Raw genomic sequence first — 21905 nt, 5'->3', positions numbered from 1 at the left:
GGGTACGCGTATAGCGGAACGAGACGCCGGGAATGGGTTAATAGCCACCACCACCTGCCCTGCCCGTCGCCCCCCACCACTCGCCTGCCTTCCCTGCCGCACGCGCGCGCGACCTCCCACCCCGCGCCGCCGCCGCCGCCGCCGCAAAAACCCCGGCCCAAACCCGCCGCCGCCCTCACACTCCTCGGCGGGCGGGGCGAGCGAGCAGCAGCGATCCGCGCGGCGGGAGGTCGACGGGATGGCATCGGAGGACGTGGTGGGCAAGAGCAGGGGCGACACGGCCGTCAACACCATCGTCAACCTGGCCGAGGAGGCCAAGCTCGCGCGCGAGGGGGTCAAGGGCCCCGGACACCAGGTCCTCACCGTCTGCAAGTCGCTCTTCGCCGGTGGCGTCGCCGGCGGACTGTGAGTCCCCATCCTCCCTCTATCCATCCATCCCCTTGTACTCGTCTCCGCTCTCGCGGCGTCCCGCTCACCTTGCGCGCGGCGGCTCCCAGCCAGATTCGTTTATTAGACTGGCCTCGTTTCCCCCGTGCCCTGGGGCAATTGAGATTTCCCCGTGGGCGCGGTCTCCTCGTCGTGACATGCGCGTAATTCGCCTTGCAATCCGGCATCGCTTGATGCACGGGGTTAAGGCAACGGCGATCTGCACCGAGATTCCGAACGCTTAAACCCCTGCCGCGCCCCGCCCAGATCTCGCGTCAGTTTGTGTGCTATTCTTCGTCTCGATTGAAATTTGCATCTGATGGGTTAATTTCGTCCATGATCCGTACCATTCCTTTGTTGGTACATGCATGATCGCCCCGTGATCTGCAACATATCACACGGATTCGGCTTTTAAATCATTTTTAACTAATCCAAATTGTTTTGCCTGGATCAGTTTGCTGGCACATAAACCCTAGCGGTAGACCGAATCTGGGGCGGAAATGTTAGATGGGGTTCTATTAGTTTTTTCTCGTCATGTCATGCGAATGTAATTCAAATTGCCATTTCTAGTATTCTGTTTCCCTATTTTTATTGTTATCAAATTGCCATATCTAGTATTCTGCACCATCAGCTCGTCTAATTGGAGGTGCTTTCGAGTAGAATTATTCGGCAAAACGCTCTTGTTTGGCGACTAGCTAAAACCCCTGCCCCCACCCTAAAAATAAGTCTATTCATCCACACTTTATGCATCTGAAACTTAATTATCGATGTGCTCTCTGTTTGTGGTGTTAATTATTCATGGTTGATGCGTTAACTGCTGGCACATGCTTATATAATTATTAAGGATCTTCATGATGTCATGGAATCCCACTATCTAAAGGGTAAAGCTCAACCATTAAGTGCCTCTCTGGGTTACTTGATGTAATAGTACTCTATATTTGACTGGTACACGGCTAGTTGATCTTTTCTTCCTTGCTTTGTGCTATAGCCATCAATTGTTATTATACTTTGCTGGAATCAAAGCTGATTTTGCTTTTTTGCTCTTTGAGATGTTGATTCATCATAGATTTTAAGAATCTATATTTGCATGTCGATTCTAGTTTCTAGTCATCATCTGCAGTCTGGTTAACTGCTGGTGCATTCTTTATTCGATGTCTTGATAGTTGTCCATTCTTAAATATTGTGAATCTTGTCATGTCATAAAATTTCATTACAAAATGCGCTAAAGCAAGCCTCTGATTGTAACTGTGTCAACTTGATGTAAAGTCATAATATTTTAGTTGGTAGAATGCTATGGCGGAGTTGATCCCTTCTTCCTTTTGTACTACTCTAGCTACCAAATGTTGTTATACTTTCCTCAAGTCAAAGCTGGGAATATATTCTTCCTTTTCTTTACTGGCCACTTGGGAACATTGCTTACTTGATGCAGACATTAAACGTTAGAAACTTAGATTACCAATTACTTCGTCATTGAAATGGTAGCTATGCATACTTAATGAGTCTTGTTAACTTTATTATTTCTCACAGATCAAGGACTGCTGTTGCTCCTCTTGAGCGATTGAAGATCCTGCTTCAGGTGAGTTTCTTATGTCTTGATTTTTTTTAATCTTATAGCATGTTTAGGTTTTACTTTATTGATAGGGTTGTCTTTGCATTAGTTTTTCCTTAGTTGTTCTGTAAACCATGTAGATTACTTGGCTAAATTGATAGTAATATTTTTTGCTTTTTTGTTTCAATAGTTTCTTCCCTTATTTTATTTTGATATCAACTAATTTAGATATGATGCAAGCTAAATATCGGACATGGTGTGTATTCACTATGGTCTCTGTATTACAAACCAAATCCATCGTTTATCTTATACGTAGCTATTTATAAGCACATAACAATTCTAGTACCTTGTTGAATTTCTGGAGGAACTTAAAACTAGCCTCTGGCAGTGCACATTCATTGCTCCCTCTTTCAGAAATGAATAATTGGAATAATAATGCTTAAAGTAGTCAGGTCGCACTTGTTATTGGACCCCAATAGCTCGGTTACTAAAATCATCTATACGTGTGTACTTTGTATGAAAAGGGTAGGTTTGGTTAAAATAGTTCTGTTGGACCTCTGACTTATGTTTCCTTGCTTAACGCAGGTTCAAAATCCTCACAGTATCAAGTACAATGGTACAGTTCAAGGGCTGAAGTATATATGGAGAACCGAAGGTCTTCGTGGACTCTTTAAGGGCAATGGGACGAATTGCGCTAGGATTGTCCCAAATTCTGCTGTCAAGTTCTTCAGTTATGAGCAAGCATCAAGGTGTGTTCTTGTTTGCAATTACTCTTGCCTTGCATAACTGCTTGCTGTGTTACCACCTAGTTATTTGTAGTTTGCACTTTGCAGAACTTTTTATCTGTTGCATGATGAGACTGTTTTGACCTGAAATTGGTTAGAAGCATTTCAGTTTTACTTTCATATTGACATGTTAATTTTCATGTTACAATATTTAATGTGTTATTTCCTTTCTGTGTCTTGTTTGCAGGGGTGTTTTGTATCTGTACCGACAACAGACTGGGGATGGTAATGTCTTTTTCCCTTCTTCCGCACTACACACATTAGTTTCCAGTGTTCTGCATCTTCATTTCTTAGTTTCCAGGAAATGGAAGTATCAGCAATGTGTGAATTCTTAGTCCTACTAGTATTTTTTTTTGTACACAACATTAATTTCTTAACCTACATGGCCTTTTATATCCAACCATGTTTTCCTTCAACGCCAACTTCTGTCATTGCTTGAGGCCTAAATGAGCTTGTTGCTCACCAAATTGGACATGGAAAATGTCCTTTTATTATAATCCGGTCCATAATTGGACATACGGTTCATTAGCTTTGTTATTCAATATCAGACTTAACTTGCTCTGCTTCACAACAAGTGAAGAATTCATGTTTGAATGCATTGCATACATTTTTTGAGGGATTCTTGTCATGCATATAGATGTAGAGTAATGGAAATCTCTGGATTCAACAATTCATCACTTGTTAATTATGTTGAACAGAGAATGCTCAGCTTACTCCAGTACTGCGCCTTGGGGCTGGAGCCTGTGCTGGTATCATAGCCATGTCTGCAACTTATCCCATGGATATGGTTAGGGGTAGGATTACTGTTCAGGTACTGTTTAGTTTTCATTGCCTTGTGATACTCTGACTGTCCATAGTTGAATATAAATTATTGCGTGGTTATATTTCATTCCATCTGCTATTTTAATGGAGAATGACATCTCAATTTGCAGACAGATAAGTCTCCTTACCAGTACCGTGGTATGTTTCATGCATTGGGCACAGTTTACCGTGAAGAAGGCTTCCGTGCTTTATACAGAGGGTGGCTTCCATCAGTGATTGGAGTTGTAGGTTCCTCTTAACTAGAAATAATATTTGTGTGCTGTGCCTTGCCAATGGGTTCTTATCACTTTATACTTATTTTTCTTCTTGCAGGTCCCTTATGTTGGCCTTAACTTTGCTGTATACGAGTCTCTGAAGGACTGGATCCTCCAGACAAATGCATTTGGTCTTGCAGATAATAATGAGTTGCATGTAGTCACAAGGCTTGGATGTGGAGCTGTGGCCGGAACCATAGGCCAGACTGTGGCATACCCTCTTGATGTTGTCAGGAGAAGAATGCAGATGGTTGGCTGGAACCACGCCGCCTCTATTATTACTGGAGAAGGCAAAGAGGCACTGCAGTACAATGGAATGATCGATGCATTCAGGAAAACTGTTCGCCACGAAGGATTTGGTGCTTTGTACAAGGGTCTTGTGCCCAACTCAGTGAAGGTAATGTTTCTTATAAAAAAAATGCAAATGTCTGAGCTTCCTTGATATCTGAATGCCGTTTCTAATTTTGTGCCCTGCTTTGTATCTTCAGGTGGTGCCATCCATCGCCATTGCTTTCGTCACGTACGAGGCTGTGAAGGATGTTCTAGGAGTAGAGATGAGGATAGACTGAAGAACTGGGCTTAGTTATCCGTCCTGGTCGTTATCAACTTCTATTTTTGTAGGTGTTGAGAGTTCTTTTTTTGTTAGGCAGGGCGAGTAGAAGGACAATAGGACCCGAGGCTCCATTCAGCATAAGGCCCTCTCAGCCCTTGTCGATATATCCTACTGCTGGTTCCAGATCCTAATTGTTGCCGCACTCTCTCGAGGAAAATAATAAGTTGGCTGTAAAGCATTAAAAGCATTTGCCTAACTCATAAAGTCTTATTCAGTGAGGAATGATGTATTGAGATTGAAACATAAGCTTGCATGCTGTGTGCTGCTAATAGTGGTTTTTTCTGTTTTTTCATCTTTAACACTGTTTTTAGTTTGTTTGCTGTTGCTGCTGTTATATATGCTGATAGATTCAACGTAGGAAAGCTCATGACATCAGTGCTATCTGAACATGTGCTTTGCATGGTTTCATTTGTTTTTCAAACACATACAACAAAGATCCAATTGTTTACAGCCAGATTGAAGAAATGCCCACTGCTGTAAATGGTTGCTGTACTTCTGAAATTGATCTACTGGATTTCATCTGAAGCTTGGCTCTATCTGTTCTATGTAGGGGGAATTAGTTGTCAAGATACAATCTGGCATTTGCATTTCTATGCTAATTCCGAGTCTGAAGCGTGACCACCGTTCGCACGCCGGCGGGATTGTGGAGTCACAGCCGCTTGCAACTGCCCGTCGGACATTATCCTCGGCGTCCGTCGGATGGCCTGCAGCTGCGGCAGCGGCTGCCGTACCACCCCCATCGACCTCGACTTCTGCGGCGGTCCTGCAGCGAGACGCACGCACGCCATTATCAGCATCATCGACTGCGAGGTCCGAGTAGCGATGTAGGTAGCTACAGTCTCACTTGCCTGCTTTGGCGGCGGCCGCCCTGCCAGCCGGCCTTCGCGGCGACGACAACGCCGGCGGCACCCTGCCGCTGCCGCTGCTCCTCGCCGACAGCGATCTCGACCAGGTCGTGGGCGAGGCCGTCTCAGCAATGTCTGGCAGCGTCGCGGCGCTATGGACGCTCTCGTCCCCGCACAGCGAGTTCCCGTCGCTGCCGGAGTCGGAGATGTGCAGGATCCCGGGTGCCGCCTTGCCCTTCTCCTTCTCCATCACCCTGTACGCGTACATCTCGAACGGCACGTCCGACACGCGAGGCGCCGACGCGCTGCCCTGCCACGCCGGGAGCTTCCTCTGCAGCATCGCGTCTATGTCGAGGTAGTCCACCGCCGGCGCCGGCGCATCATGCTGCTCCGGGTTCAAGACGAGGAACCGCTTGACGTAGCGTAGCACGCGGCAGATGGAGCTGAAGGACGGGCGCTGCGCCGGGTCGGCGTGCCAGCAGCGCCTGGTGAGGCCGGTGAGGTACTTGGGCGCCTGGAACGGGAACAGCGGCCTCTCGCCGGCGCGGATGTTCTTGCTCGTGTTGTCCCCCTGCAAGTGGTTGTCCTCGAACGGGATCTTGCCGGTGATCAGCTCGAAGCAGATCATGCCGAAGCTATACACGTCCGCCTTCTCGGTGCACCTCGCCGCGGCCTCGTCGTTCTCCAGTACCTCCGGCGCGTACCATATGCATGGGTTCGCACTGGCATTGGCATTTGCGTTTGTTCCGGCGGCGGCATGCGACGCCTTCCGGCCGGGGCTGGTCGCTGCGGATTGGCCTCCGAACCCGGCGACTTTCGCGAGCACGTATCCGTCGGCGGCGCCGTGCCTCTGCTTGACGAGCACGTTGGACGGGTTGAGCTCACCGTGGTATATATTCTTTGAGTGGAGGTGCTCCATGCCGCGCGCGATCTGCAGCATCGTGTCCACGACGACGACGAGCGGGAGCGGCGCGCGCGGCGTCCGCTTGCCGCCGCCGGTCACCTCCTTGACGTAGCACCCGAGGTCCTTGCTCATGAGCTGGTCCATGACCAGGAACGCCTCCCGCTTCTCCTCGTCGTGGAAGCAGTAGCGGCAGTGCGCCACGTTCGGGTGCGCCACGGAGGTGAGCAGCGCGATCTCGGCGCAGACCGTGGCGTCGTCGGCGTCCACCCCGATGTAGTGCTTCACGGCGATGGCCTCCCCCATCCACTGCGCCTCCTTTAGGCTGCCGCCCAGGCGCCGCCGTATGTGGAAGTCGCCGCCGGCGAGGAGCGCGGATGCCGGGTGCAGCTTTCCGCGCGGCGCGGCCAGGAGGTCGGCGAGCCGGTGCTCGTGCCGCGACATCGTCTTGGACGAGCAGCCTTGTTTCATTTCGTCGAGCAGCTGGGAGAGCAGCCACCTGTCCTCCTTCCACGCCGTGTCCAACCGGGCGATGAGCTCTTGCGTGGACAGGTATGCCATGCCGACCTTGCTTCGCCGGAACATGGCCGGATCAATGAGATCTTTGTCGTAGTCTCTACCAAAGAGCGTCCGGCTCCGGGCGAGCTCATCGGGGTCGGACGACGCGGCGGCCTCCGCGGCAACCTCGACGGCCTCGAGCACGACGGCGACGCACCAGAGGAGGCTGTGCATGTGCAGCTCGACGCACTCGACGCCGTGCGTGGCCACGACCGCGCGCGCCCACCAGCTGGTATTGCCGCCGCCGTGCGTGTCGCCGAGGCAGTGTCGGATGTAATGATCGGCGTCGCGGACCACGCGCTGGAGCTCGCGGAGCGGGGACTCGAGGGGCCTCCACCTGCCGACGAGGCGGTCGTCGAAGCGGAGGTGGGCGCGCACCTCGGCGGCGACGGAGTCGAATGCGAGCGCGCATGCGTCGGCCAGGAGGCGGCATTGGCGCGGGTTGACGCGGAGCTCGTGGTGGAAGGCCATGAGGGCGGCGACGCCGCCGAGGGCCTCGCCCACCTGACGGAGCTGCTCCATGGATGGATGCTTAATTTGGGGCCTCGTTCGCTCGCTCGGCTCATATGCAATGGGAGGAAAGATGGGTGACCATGGATGGATACGAGTGCAGCCATGCAGGCAAAGATTTCTGGCTTAAAGACCGAAGAGCACAATCCTTGAAAGTGCCCAAGGTCGACCGCCCGGTGTGTCGATGTGTGCATCCTTCTCCACGTTATGAGCAGTGTAAGAGCATTTTCATTAGGGTCCCCCAAAGCATCCTCAAAGATTTTTGGAACGTCTCGGACATTTTATCGTTCCCAGTCGTGTCCTAAAGCCTCTTTCCGTTCGGCGCGGTCCAATATGCTGTCCGACGCTCCGAGCCCGTCCCCGCTTCACAGGGGATGCTCCGGGCGCGTCGGGCAGAGCGAGAAGCTAGGCGGGTGCCCACCTGTCAGCGACCAAATCTAGAACGGTTGGTTCCCGCCTTTTATTTCTCGTCGCAACTCCCATCCCGCTCCTCCCACCCCTCTGCCGCCGCTCGATTTGCCGGCCGTATCGACGACCAATCTCTCCTAAATCGAGCACCATCGTGATGGTTGGCTCCCTCGCCATCCTTTTCGCCGCCGCTGCTTCGCCAACGCGTTCCAGAACAAGCCGACAAATCCGCACCTCCTTCGCGCACAAAAGGTGTTCGGCGGCTTGTCTGGTAGGCGCGACAAGTCGCTGTTCATTGCCTCCTTAATCGCAGATGAATTTTAACCATTTTTTTTTTGCTTCAGACATGGATAGCGGCGACGAGATGATCGTCCTAATGATAGAGGACGAGCAAGCCTTCGACGATGATATTCGGGAGCATTTGTCAATCATCGCGTCCCTCCAAAACATGATTAACGCCGACGCGAAGAAGAGGAAGAGGCCGCGCCGCGAAGGTTCAAAGGTGGAAAGAAAGCACTTGAAGCCCCGATAGAGGATGGAGGGGCATACCATGCTGCACAACGACTGCTTCGCAGATGGGGCAACACATGCCGATAATTTTTGGAGCCGGTATAGGATGAGCAAGGATTTTTTCATGAATATCCTCCACGGAGTTCGAGAGTTCGACCCCTACTTCAAGCTGAAGCATGACGCTGTTGGCACGGTCGGGTTCTCGTCGATTCAGAAGAGCAACGCCGCCATGAGGATGCTTGCATATAGAGCACATGCCGATACACATGACGACTACCTTCGCATGAGTGAGTCTACTACCATTGAGTGCATGTATAAGTTTTGTCGAGCTATGGTAGGAAAGTTTGGCAAATACTATTTGAGAGGACCAACTGAAGAAAACACTGCAAGGATCATGGTCCAAAATGCAGCGATAGGATTCCCTGGGATGCTTGGAAGCATCGATTGTATGCACTGGTCATTGAAGAACTGCCTGTTTGCTTGGCAAGGTATATACAAAGGGCGTCACGGATATTGCAGTGTGGTGGTTGTAGCTGTGGCAGATTATGACCTATGAATTTGGCATTTTTTCTTTGGCATGGCAGGATTACATAATGCATCAACGTGTTGCAGCGGTCCTCGGTGTTTAGCAAACTAGTGGAAGGTCATGCTCCACCATGCAACTACGAGATCAATGACCATCAATATACCAAAGGCTATTATCTAGCCGATGGTATATATCCAAAATGGGCAACTTTTGTCAAAACAATCTCGGTGCCATCAGGTTACAAGAATTTTCACGTTGCTTCGCGACAAGAGACTTGCAAGAAGGATGTCGAGCGGGCATTTGGTGTGCTTCAAGCTCAATTTGTTATTGTTCGGTACCATGCTCTAAGCTGGTCTCACGACCAAACGTGGGAGGTGATGCAGACTTGTGCGATCATGCACAACATGATCGTTGAGGATGACCGCAAGAATCGGATCAGGACTCATGTTGGTCCCTATGATTCTCAGGGCCCTCTCGAGAAGGTTGATCATGAGGTGCTTGCAGATTTTGCTGATTTCCTCGCCATGCACGCAGAGATCCTATCGCTGACGGAGTGTCCAATGTCTGCACCCCCCTCCACGTTATAGTCAGTGTAACTGTGTAAGGTGGCCTCTGTAAAGAGGAAAAACACAGAAATAAACTATATATGAAATCAAGTGACATCATATGCAGAAAATTTAGGTAGTTCTAGGTCAACCAAGAACTAACCACCTTCTCATATCTATTTCTACATGGAAATTCAAAAGAAGATCCAAATCAAAAATGCCTATTTCTACATGGAAATTCAAAAGAAGATCCAAATCAAAAATGCAAATGATATCTTATTCAACGGATTTGCTAGAAATCAGGCGTCGGTTTTTATTATATCTCAGTCGACTCCTTAGCCATTGGAATGGCTTCGTGATTCATGCTAATATGACAGTTGCAAGTGGGTTGTAACAGGTGGCTTGCGAGTGAGATTTTCCGAGTTGCAAGTGGATTCAAGGCCGGATTACAACTGAGATTTTCGTAATTGCAAGTGGGCCGTGAGATTTTCGTAATTGCCAGTGGGATGCAACTGAGATTTTTCGAGTTACACCTAGGTTATAACTACGAAAAAATATCCTCATCGTTGAATTTGCTTTAATATTCGTACTAGCTTATGACTTGCACATGAGATACAACTATGACGTAACTGAGACGCTGGCCTCTATTTTGGCATGTCAGTCTTCTTTGTCATTGACATGTGGAAATATGCCACTCTGGCATGATTATCCCATTAAATCCCCGCGTTGGTGTATTAGAAACAATACGACTGACCTTGACATCACCACTAGTAATTAGGTACTAGTTAGCGGTGCAATCACCCTAAACCCTAAACCCTGAGGTTGGGTGGTTAGGAGGATGGTTGTATCCCCAGCCCACCAGAGTTCAAATCCCAGGTTTGACATCTGTGTGTCTCATAAAAGGCGGAATATTCATTCAGTGGGAGGCGACGTTCCCGTCGACAGCGATGCGCCTGTGGTGACTTCGTCAATTTCAAGATTCAATCCGCCGGCTCAGTCTTCCGGAGGTGCTCATAGGGGTAGGGTGTGCGTGTGTGCGTTCATAGGGGTGAGTGTATGCACGTGTATGTGAGCGTCTGCGTTTGTACTGTGTTTCTCAAAAAAAAAAATACTATGATCCTACTACTATAATAAGATAATGATTTATAACTATATTGATTAAGCTGAAAATCCATCACGCGAGTAAAACTCCATTCACTCACATTGATAAATATTTTGAAAAACCAAATGACACCCCAAAGGCCACTGGTTTCAATTGGACAATGTTCTATTACATGCTATACAAGGACAATAATTAAGGAAGGCCGAATGCATATTATCAACGAATCTTACTCTCAACTCCCTAGTGAATGGAAAGAGTAATATGACGGAAGTTGGAAAACAGTCATACAATTTCACATATATATGGAAGTCCGAATTTTGAATGAAAAAAAGGCACGTGACATGTGAAAACTAAAGGTGCACCGTCACAAAGTTGCTTCTTTATTTGCTACTGCAGCATTGCATGACTTTACATAACCTCAGAACCTCACAATCTTTCCATAGCATTGTTTCAATAGTCCGTGCAATTTCGAGTCCTCAGCTCATCACCAACTTAGACTTAAAAGGCACAAATAATGTAGTTCTTTGAGGGTAAATACATGATACCCTTATTCAATGTAATAATCACCCGATAGAAGCATATTTTTCCCTTTATAACCATTCACTTTTCCTATATTTTATTCAACAATCTGCAAGATTCCCAACCGAATTACCAACAATCTGATATTATGAAAATTGACATATCTGGGGGGTCAATCATGTCATAGTAGGAATTTTTTTGAACATGTTGTATTTTCGTGAAATCAATTGATTGGATTGTAAATGTAGCATAATCACATTCGGAAGTAGTGGATATCAATGCTTAGAGTCTTTATTCAACTAGTCTCTCGTATGTTCTTCTTGTCCAATTCTAGATTTATGTGGAAATCCCAGCCTAAAATGCATAATTCAAAGGCCATGATTGAAATATCCTTTTGAATAGAGTTCTCTTATGCCCTCTCTTTAAAAAGTGCTTTTGATCTTCTTAATTGTTTCCAATAGAAGAATTAGTGGTTAAAGCACTTCCAAGTCCCAAAGGAAGAACCACTATGTGTTCACTATTTCATGTTATATTTATTCTGGCACATAAAGTATAATACATAATATATGTTCCTCCAACACCACAGAAAAAAGCATGATACTCATAGGAAAAGCAAAACACCAACCATCCAAATTTCTAGCCACAGACATGACCTAGTTGAACAAAAAAACACATGTCATCATATATGCCAACAGAAGTACAACTTCTTCAGAAGAGGCCCGACCTCTTGCCACGCGGTCCGAGATCTTGTCCATGGAAGTGTTGTTCAAGCTCACGGAGTTGGCTACTCATCTTAAGAGTAAAAGAAAGCATCATTGAGATGTGACTGGCCATCCAAAACCCGAGAGCTGGTAACCCGAGAGCTGGTAGAGGCTCACTAAACATGTTTTATGCGGAATATATGGATTGAACACTCGCCCTGTCTAGTATCCAATCTAGATTATGATCCAAAATTCCTTCAGAGAAAAATGTGAAAATCTCTAAAGAGCTCTAAGCTCCCAGTCTTCCGAGCGCCTCTGGTCGATCGAGACGTCGCTGTCGTTGGACCTACTAGCTAGAACTAAATTGGCTGCGGTGGATTTGGGAGGCGGTGTCGGTTCACAACTCACAGCGTCGGTTCTTCTTCCTCTATGGTTCAGTTGTGTCGCCGCTATTCATCCTCCTTTTCTCCTCCCCCACTTCTGAAAACTGTCCTCCTCTTTCTCATCCTCACCCTCGTTAGTAAATCGCCGCCGCCGCCCAAGAATATGCCTGCTTTGCCGCCAATCACTGGATGAGCTCTTCCTTGCTCACATATACTGGTTGCCCCCCGTGCCTTGACCTTCCGCAGCCCCGACACGCGCTCCCGCAGCAAACCCTAATCGCGGCTCGATTCGCTGGCGTGCAGGTCAAAAGGTCGTCGGTGTCGCCTCCCGCAGCTCCTCCGACCTGCAGAAAGCCCCTCCTTGCAGCCTCCCTGCCTCTTCTTGCTCCTGCATCTTCTCTTCAAGGCTCCGATCTCCTCTCGCCTGAGCGTTCAGGCTGCAGCATCTGCCGGTGAACGAACACCGCAAGACCATCCTCTCCTGGTCGAGTCTGCAAGACCTGTAGCGGCAAGTCCACGCACATTCTCAGGTACGTGCTTACTTTTCTCATACACCTCTCTCTCTCTCTCTCTCATAGTAGCCACATAGTAGCCACCGTGAGCAGGTACAGTTATTGGTACCTATAAATTTTTGTTGCAAATATGGAACACCAATGCAGCTTTCAGGTTTAGGAAATAGTAGTTCTAAAATGATTTATACATTTGAAAGGAAAAAATGTAATATGGATTATTGCTTTTTTGGATATTTCTCATATGATGATTTGTGGTCGGCCCTGGACTAATGTTGCAATTCATATTGAATTTGGCTGTTGCCATTACAAGATTATATGCATTGGACCCTGCAATGCTTCTAACATTCAGTTGGCAGCTGATCTGAAACTCCAATATGTTTTCCAACTGGTATTTTATATTTTCTAATACCTTTATATCGGATAAGGGAATGCACATATATGCATATTTTCAGTGTATTGATACACATGCCTTATATGGAATGAAGAATAGGCAACCAGCCTGCTATGAATTTCCTCCAACATTTTTATGCCCAGAGAAAACTACACTTTGTACTAAGAGAAAATTACATTTGTTGCTCCACCGTTCAGGAGTAGGTCAGTATTGGCCATCCGTTCAGTCGGTTCAGCCGGAGACGAAGCCTAGAATGCGTCTACTCGTGCCGCCGCCAACTTCTCCCCGCACGATACTCCTCCATCTCCAACACAGCTCGGACCTGTGTGCTTGGGAAAGCTGCACCACCACCTCCTTGGTTAGTTCCTGTAGCTCAGTTCCATCTTGTGCCGCCACACGAGTTGTCCCCGCAACAGACCCGTTGCCGGCAGCCAGGGAGGAGACCAGATGGAAGCTCAATAGGGTCAGCTTGAACCTATGGAGCACTAGCGGTGCCAGCTCGCCGGCTTCTTCCATAGCCCACAACACCATTAACGGCCGCGCGGCGCGCCTCAACTCCTTTTTCGACCGGTCGCCTCCTCTTCGCCCATGGTGCCGGACGCCCATGCCTCTTTGTCTGTAGCGCCTCCCTCAGCTTCCCACAAAACCCTAACCCTCAGGTTGAGGCTTCTCCCAACTATCAAGGTTCTTCGGCAAGGAGGAGGTAGGAGATTAACAAGCGGAGATGATGTGTGTTGGACTAAATCGCGTCTGCCGCCCCAAAAGAGAGGTCAACGAGTTTAGTTGATCTTGAAAATCATGGTAGCTCTTACTTAATATTGTAGCGGTTACTCAATGTGGTTTGATAAGCTAGATGAATCTTGGTAACATTGGCCAGATAGGTTTGTAATTTGTTCATGGCCCCGATTATTTGGCTATCATGTTATTCAGTCACTTGGAAGATCCGGATTCAGTGTTACTTGATTTTTTGCTGCATAATCAGATATCTTATTTTGTTGCTTGAGTAGCCTTTTTATTTTTACTTCAGGTGACATAGGATGCGCCAAGGCTTAGTTCGACTGGTTTTGCCATGTATTTAAAAGCCATGACGTGTCTTCATAAATAGGTTGATTGAAATATAATCAGTCTATCCACCTTGCCAAGTCGGCATGTTTTATTTTTCGAGACAACAACAAAAACTATCACAGGATAGGTGGTGCCGCTAATGTGAAGAATTTCTCTTTTTTTAAGACAGAAAGAAAGTGCAGAATTTTTCTTGAACATGCAGTTTCTGGTGATTCCATCTTCTTTGCAGGCTGGAATTTGGATTTAAAATAGCATGTACAATGGGTTCGATCAATTAGTATTGTCGTCCAGAGAGTGACGAACAGTTAAGCTATATTTCATATTGTCGCCCTGGTCCCCTGTAGCATTTCAGCATGCTTTTGAGTTCCATGCATGTTTCTTCATATAATTAGCGTTGCGATGATGAAAAAGTGTAATTTGTTAGTAAACTTCCCTCCACTTAGTCCATTTGACTATGTAAAATGCATGGCAGGCCTAGCAAAACACATTTTGCATCTCCGAATATTCATTTGTTTCTATAACTATGGCTGGTAAAATTTCTCTATTACAAGGAGAATACTCTGAGTTTTATTATAATATCAGTTGGAACAATTCCTATGATTTAAAGGTTTACTTTTGTTAGTTCTCTGAATACTAAAAGTTAATGCTCCAGATTTGCATTGTAGATACAAATGGTAATCACATTGTAACTAGCATATGTGGACAGTGATGCTACAGCTGCTGCAATTTTATTTTGCATAGTAGCTCTTGCTCTAGAATGCACTTTCAGAGTTTGAGCACACATTGTGTATATATATATGCAGCCCCAGTGCATCTCACAATATGACGCATGGTCTTGAGTTATGCTAATATTGCATTTTTTGCATGAAGGTGCATTGATAGCTGGCAGTGGAAGAGGACAATTACTCCTTCATGGTATTATGGACACATACATATTTCAAGGTTAGTTTTGGAAAATGATCAGACCTGAGGCATATAGCTATTTAAGCAGTTATATTTTCTGAACTTGGAAACATGCAGGTGTTTCATGTTCTCGAATATATTTATTGGCAAGTTTTTGGATTTATTTTAAACAACATAACTAGAAGAATGCAGATAAATAGGAGTTTGTTCATACCCTACTAACATCCGCCTCTTTTATTGTTGCGGTATAAACATTTCCAATAATGGTGCTGAACTATGTTCTTGGATGGTAAAACTATTCAAAATCATTTTTTATTTTCTTTTGTACTGTGAGAATAAGCCACTGGTTATAAGAATTTACCTTTGTTTCTTGACATATGCATATACACCGACGTTCATTTAGGAAGCTCTAGAATAATCATTTTCTTTGGTTACTAGAAGGTAGAAATATGGGAGACAATATACAAGCTTTGGCATAGTAATGGTTGAACTAGAGACAGTTACCCGGAAACCATTGCTTGGTACCACGGTTCCCTAAATCCTAATAAGCTTACAATTCAGTTTAGGGAATGGCAGACTATAATTGTTCATCCATAGAAAGCTCAAATACTCCTAAGTTGTTAAGATATGCCTCAGAGACATATACCATGGATTGTTGTGATTATAGTGATGGTGTTATTTCAAGGATTTGGTTTCTCCGGCGGTCAGTGTAGGTTGGAATTTTATTTTGGTCGTGCTTTGGATAATTTGATCTTTTCATATGTTGGTTCCAACTACTTTTTAGCACTCCCCTACTTGCTACAAATTTCACATTTCAGTTTTTGGAATGGCAAGCTATAAATTTATGTCCATAGATGCTCAAATATTCCTGAGCTCCATCTGCATATACAAGTAACCTGAAGTATGTTTAGGATGATTCCAAGGATGGTTCATTGTTCACAATCTGAGTCGAACTTATCCATGTGTGGAAGGATTCCCTGGAAGCTACCAGTTTGTGGCTACTATTCAGAGCATGCACATGCACAAATAAAGCATTGCCTTTTTATCTGCGAGGAAACTGAAGGAAACCATTGGTGTGAATCGCCAACACTATAACTTTATCTAGGAGAAAAACCTCTAGATAAAAAAACTTTCCCCTCGGGTCGCCTCGCACGGGCGGCTCCAGGGGCGTCCAAACCCTAGGTAGGGAACCACCCAAATTTCCCCCCTCCCCTGGCCGCTGCCGCCGCCGGAACTGGCGGTGGCGGCCGTGCCCGGCCGTCGAAGGCGGCGGGCGAGAGCTGCGCGCCCCGACGGGTCCCCTACGCGCGGAGGCGGGACGTCACCCGGCGGCGCTGGTGGTGGGTGTGTCCGGCGGCGCGTCCCGGCGGCGCCGGCCGGCGCACGGCCGGGGCGTGGAGGTGCGGAGGAGGAGTTTCTCGGCGAGGTGGGCAGCAGGCTGCGGCATGGAGCGTCGGCGCGAGCCGGTGGCGGCGGCGCGAGCCCAAGGTGGTCGTGGCGGCGGCGGGGAGGCTCGGCCGGGAGGAGTCCGGGCGAGCAGAGGCCGGCCGCCCGACGGTGCGGGCGCCGCGGCGGCTGCCTCCGGTGGCGTCCGGCGGGGAGGCCGGCGGAGTGGGCGCGGGCCCGATCCGGGCTTCTGCGGGTCCAATCTGGGCTTGCAGGCCCGGATCCGGCCGGTGGCAGGAGTTGCCGCTCGCCGTGGGCGGTCCGCCTGAGTTGGCGACGGCCTCGGCGGGCGGTTCCGGCCCGTGCCGGTGGAGAGGGAGGCTGCCTCTCCCTTGCTGAGTCGGAGTTGGAGGTGGAAGATGGACCATGTCCTCGGCCGTGTGGTGTGTCGGAGTCCACGGATCTGCGACAGCTTCGGGAGGAGCTGCGGTGATGGCGGTGCGAGGCTTCTTGGACGGCGTGGTCCAACCCTCGGAGGTGCGGGATGCGTGATGGCACGGATGAAAATCCCGCCCGATCTTGGTCGGGCCGGCGGCGACGGCACCCACGGGTGTCGTTTTTTCCTCGTTGGAGGCGCCGCCGAGGAGCTTCGACATCGTCTCGCACTCTCTCGTGGTGTTGGTGTTGTCTCCGGGCGAAAGCCTAGATTCGGAGTTGGATCGGCGTGATAGCGGCGTCCTCGGCGTCGTTCCTCTGTTGGGAGTATCGCGTTTGGAGACAAGATTGGAGGTCCTAGGTTGCGCTCCTCCGGTGCTCGCCGCTGGCCAAGGCTGTCCTTCAGGGGCGCTATGGACACCATAGTCGGCATGTCCTTGATCAGGCTTCCTGGGTTTGTCCGAGTCCCGCCGTCTATCTCTTCAGATGGTGCGTTGACAAGGAGAGGCTCGGAGGGTCTCGTTCTTTGGAAGCGTTCGATGTTGGTCGTGACGCGGCTTTGTAGTTTAGCTTAGGTCAGGCTCCTCTAGGTTTTGTTGTTGTTGTGTCTGTGGTGGAGTGGAGTGTGTGTGCTACGTTCGTTGTTTGCAGCGAGTTGTAGTCTTCTTGTATGCTTTTTTCTGCCTTCTATAAAGATATGGTACGCCATTGGCGTACTCGCGAAAAAAAAACCTCTAGATGAGCAGCACATACTATGAGTTTATCCCAGTTGCGCGTGACTCTAGCATTGTATCCTCAACTTAATGTTTTGACTGCTATGATTTTTCTAAGGTGATTGCAATTTTATGCTCATACTTCCCTTACTTGATTAGCTAAATGATTTTCCTATGAAAATCATTCTGCTTTATCCCTCTTGATAAATCTGGTGTTTACATCTCCATTTTTTAGGTATTGAAATGGCTAAATAGTTTCAAAGCCGAAGACAAGGGCCAAGAAAAAACTCACAAGCAGCCCAAATTAAGATCGACGTGTTCTTCTAGCTTATTGCGATCCTACCAATTGGTTTGGCTCATAGGCTCGACGGTTCTTCTAGCTTATTACTATCCTACCAATTGGTTTGGCTCATAGGCCCCTCCTATCCTTTGTTTCTATATGGTCATCGTGAGAATAATCTCAATGTAATGTGCTCAACAAGAAGCATTTTCTCCATAGTACTAGCTAGCCATGATTTTCTCATTCAAAAGAAAAACAAACTCTAAGTTCTTTCAACAAGGGTTGTCAGTTTGTCATCAAGAAGCATGTTTAGCTATTCAATGGCCCAAGCAAAAGCCCGCCACAAAGCCAAAGGGTTCTACGGATCGATAAATTAAACGACAGTAGTAAAGAACGGCGCGGCAAAGTGCGCTAGGTCCATCTAGTAACTTCTAAATTTGCAAGTTCTTCAGGAATAGAGCCTGTGAAGGCATTAAAGGAAAAATGTATGAGCATAAGCTTCTTGAATTAATAAGCTCTTTTGGTACGCTCCCACTGAGCCCAACACATCTGCAAACAAGGACACTGCCGACTTTATTACTAACTGATAGAAACCCCTCAATACAACGCCTTAAAAATGTAATAAGGTAGGTAGACCTCGTCTTGCGCTCATCCGGTTAAGTGGCACAATGTGCTAAGTGTTCGAACTGTTGGCTGATCTCAGTTGTATCGCCTCATACAAATTAGTTAAGAGAGAAAACAAACAACTACATAGGTTCTCTATGGTGGACCACCATCAAGAAGATCGAATGGCTTAGCGCATCCTGCAAATATTTTTCTAGTGACAGTTCTCTCATTCATGCGACCTGAGCATGCATGACGTTCCCTGCCTCTATTTACATCGCACAGACGTATTACAAGGTTCAACTTTGACCATAACTTTACTACTCCCTCCGTCCAATGAAACTTGTCTTAGATTTGTCAAAATTTAGATGTATCTAGACACTAACTAGTATGTAGGCACATCCAAATTTGTACAAATCTAATACAAGTTTCATTGGATGGAGGGAGTAACAAAATATGAGTGATGTACTTAAAAATACACATTTTACTTTTATTTTTAGAAAATTTTAAAATTATTAAATTTTATGACAGAATTCTCAAGTATGGTTGGTAAAATTGATGGAAAAAGTTTGATCACAAAAAACAAGGATGCATCGTTTTGGCTCTCGGGCTTAAATGTAGTCCTTTAGTTTGAACATTTGAAAAACATATTTTAAAATTTCAAAAAAAACTGATACAAATATGTACATATAGGAAATGATTTACGCTTCAAGTGTGCAAAATCTCACTTCGAAATACGTTGTATTCTACACTACACAAAATAAATAAATTTATAACACATCACATGCCTCAAAAGAAGTGTATTACATGCCTCAAAGTTATGAAAGAATCTTCTACCAAATAAGACATTGAACTATATTGTCTCTAACTAAAATGTAATGTAAGGCTGGTTTATGAAATGTCTCACAAAATGCCTCTATATGATTTTATCGTAATTTATCGAATGCCTCCTAAATTTTCTCTAAGCATCCAATTTGTACTTAGACAAGGATGTCTTAGCTGATGTCTCTACATTTATGTGGTGCCTTACTTAAGTGTCTCTACATGATTATATATATGGCGACCCAACATACCAAATTGTGAAGTGCCTCTACATGCATTTTTTTGTGTTTGCAGTGGTGTTTTCGTGCATATAGAAACATTAAATTCAGTAAAAGGCCAATTACGTAAAAAGCATTAGATCTGTATGTTTTCTGTCACTTCATAGCGTGTGAAATATTAAAATTACCCTTGATTATATTAGTGGTTTATTTCTAGTGCATGTTGCAGTGTTAGCCCCGGGAGGAAATGTCATGGATCCAATGCTAAGCAAGCTTAGTTGAGTCTATTTCACATCGGAGTATGTTTGTCATACTAAATTAGGCAAGTTGAGTTTGAGTTTGAGTTTGAGTAGAGTGTGTTAGCTTAATGTTTTGTTACGAGTGTCATACTAAATTAGGCAAATTTGTTGGAAGTTATTGCCTCACACATTTTATCTACGTGTGCAAGGCTAAATACTTTGATGTACCAGAGCGTGAGTTCGGAGTTAAGAAGTAAGGACACATACCCTTGCTCATATGTTTAGTGTGTCGTGTATCGGGAGCGGCGATTTGGCTCCCGGGAGCATTTGCTCCCGGTTTTTTCAAAAAATTAGAATAAATCGAAAACTTATCAAAACATTCCGAAAACAATCATGCACGTACCTGACCATGGCACGCACCACCGTGTAAAATGTCGTTGCAAAATATCATCGTATGCGCCCTGAACAAAAATGACAAATTTCTGACATGAAATGAGATCCAAAAATTCGAATCTCAGATCTGGAAATTTGTCATTTTTGCCCAGGATGCATACGATGACATTTCGCAGCGACATTTCACAAGGTGGTGCGTGCTATGGTCAGGTACGTGCATGATTTTTTTCGGAATTTTTTGAAAAGTTTTGAAAAACAAAATTTGCTCCCCAAAAATCCGGGAGCAAATGCTACCGGGAGCCAAGACGAATTTCCGGTCGTGTATCATGATACTTTATGTGATATATCATATCCTGGTGTGGAAGTCAACAATTGGTAGGGTCCAAGAGCACGTCGTTGATAGTGACTTGGCATTTTCTCATCAGTAGGAGCACATCAAATTCAGTCCGCCTCGTGTTTCTAAGGTTGTTGTTGTGTTCACATGCTTGTCTCTATGAAAGCTCGTTAGAGTCAATATTTTTTTAAGGGAATAAAGGGGGGAATGATGTTTTGGCACATGGGAGCATATGCTCCCTTTATTTTGAAATGCATGCTACATATATTTTGAAATTTTAAAAAATTGAAACGAAAAATTCGAACGTACATCTTCACGTGCTACGCGCTCACAAAGTTGTTTCATAAAAATCCAACTTATCGTGTGACGTGTGTAAAAAAGACAAAATTCAATGCTGAAAATAAAGCATTTCAGGAGATAATTTTTCTCTTTTTTACACAGACCACAAAACATATTGGTTCCTCGCAAAACTTGACGAACGTACGTATATTGTGGAGATGTACATGTAGAATTTTTTGTCAAGTTTTTTCAACATTTCGAAATATAACTTTTTGATAGAGGGAGCATATGCACCCGGGAGCCGAATTGAATTTCCGAATAAAGGGAATGTATTAATATTAAGTTGATACCAATTGCACAGTATGATGTGTCATCAAAGCAATTTATTGACGTGTACGAAGGCAAGGTGGTGGCGCCGGTGGACATCTGCATTGTCTCGTCAAGACAATCGAGCTTGGAATGGAGCGATATAGTGACCATTTTTGTAGTCCGAATCTTTATTGAGATAAATTGATGTGCCGCGAATCTTCAACGAGTCAAGTTCGGAGTGATCACAAGATATGAAAATTTTAGTTTACAAGAATATTATTGGTAGAAATATCTTTAGAATTAGTGGTTTAGTTTTATTGCTTGCCTGTGAGGAAATATCAAGGATCTCATGCTATGCAAGCTGAGTTGAGTGTGTTTCACATTGGGTATGTCTGCTGTATTAGTTAGGAAAGTTGAGTTCAGAGTCCAAGTAAACTGTGTTTGCTTAGAGTCTATGAACCAGTCGCATTCGAACTTGAGCATGGTCCGAGTTAGAAGAGAGAAATTATAGTGGCTCGTGACACTTTGATGTGATTAATCCTTCGGCAAAACTCATACTTCCCCTATCTAAAAATAAGTTTCCATTTCGAAAAAAATATCTAAAAATAAGTGACTCAACGTTTTCTAGATACATATGTATCTACACAAGGCCCGAGGATGTGAGCTCCCCCCCCCCTCCCCTACTTACTCCTCCTCTGCCCCTGCCCTCACATCCATCTCTAATGCCCTAGCGCCTCGTCTGGCAGGTTGCGCGCCGGCCGGAGCCGCTCGACCTCGCCCTCGACGCCAAGGAGTGCAGCTGCCCCAGGGATCCGCCGCGGCTTCCTCACCAGGGCACCAACCCCCTTCCCACGCGGGCCACCTTCATCGCCAACGTCGTTCGAGGTTGCTGCGGCGCTCGAGCGCACGGCCCCTCCGTCGGCGGCGCCCATCACTGGCTCTGCACCCCGCCTCAGCCACAGGGGTCCTCCGACCTTTGCACCGCTCCCGCGCGTGGCGGCTCCTCCCCCGTCCTCAACATCTGTCACGCAGGCGCGGGCATGCTGCACGCAAGTGTTTCTGCCCC

At 46.5% G+C, this 21905-nt stretch overlaps 1 protein-coding gene and 1 pseudogene across 1 annotated transcript; one reads left to right on the top strand and one right to left on the bottom strand.

The window, feature by feature from the left end:
- The first annotated feature begins 213 nt into the window (after positions 1–213).
- On the top strand, positions 214–4748 carry LOC124706961 (mitochondrial adenine nucleotide transporter ADNT1-like). The gene is made up of 8 exons (XM_047238622.1): positions 214–405; positions 1954–2002; positions 2561–2724; positions 2948–2985; positions 3459–3571; positions 3693–3806; positions 3895–4233; positions 4325–4748. Exons 1-8 carry the CDS (start codon positions 239–241, stop codon positions 4403–4405), a joined length of 1065 nt encoding a protein of 354 aa, XP_047094578.1. The 5' UTR covers positions 214–238; the 3' UTR covers positions 4406–4748.
- Positions 4749–5039: 291 nt separating this feature from the next.
- Positions 5040–7275, bottom strand: LOC124706682 (annotated as a pseudogene).
- Between the last annotated feature and the right edge of the window lie 14630 nt (positions 7276–21905).

Source organism: Lolium rigidum, chromosome 4 (genome assembly GCF_022539505.1).
Source record: "Lolium rigidum isolate FL_2022 chromosome 4, APGP_CSIRO_Lrig_0.1, whole genome shotgun sequence".
Taxonomy (NCBI): Eukaryota; Viridiplantae; Streptophyta; class Magnoliopsida; order Poales; family Poaceae; genus Lolium; species Lolium rigidum.
This window is presented reverse-complemented; position numbering and strand designations above follow the sequence as displayed.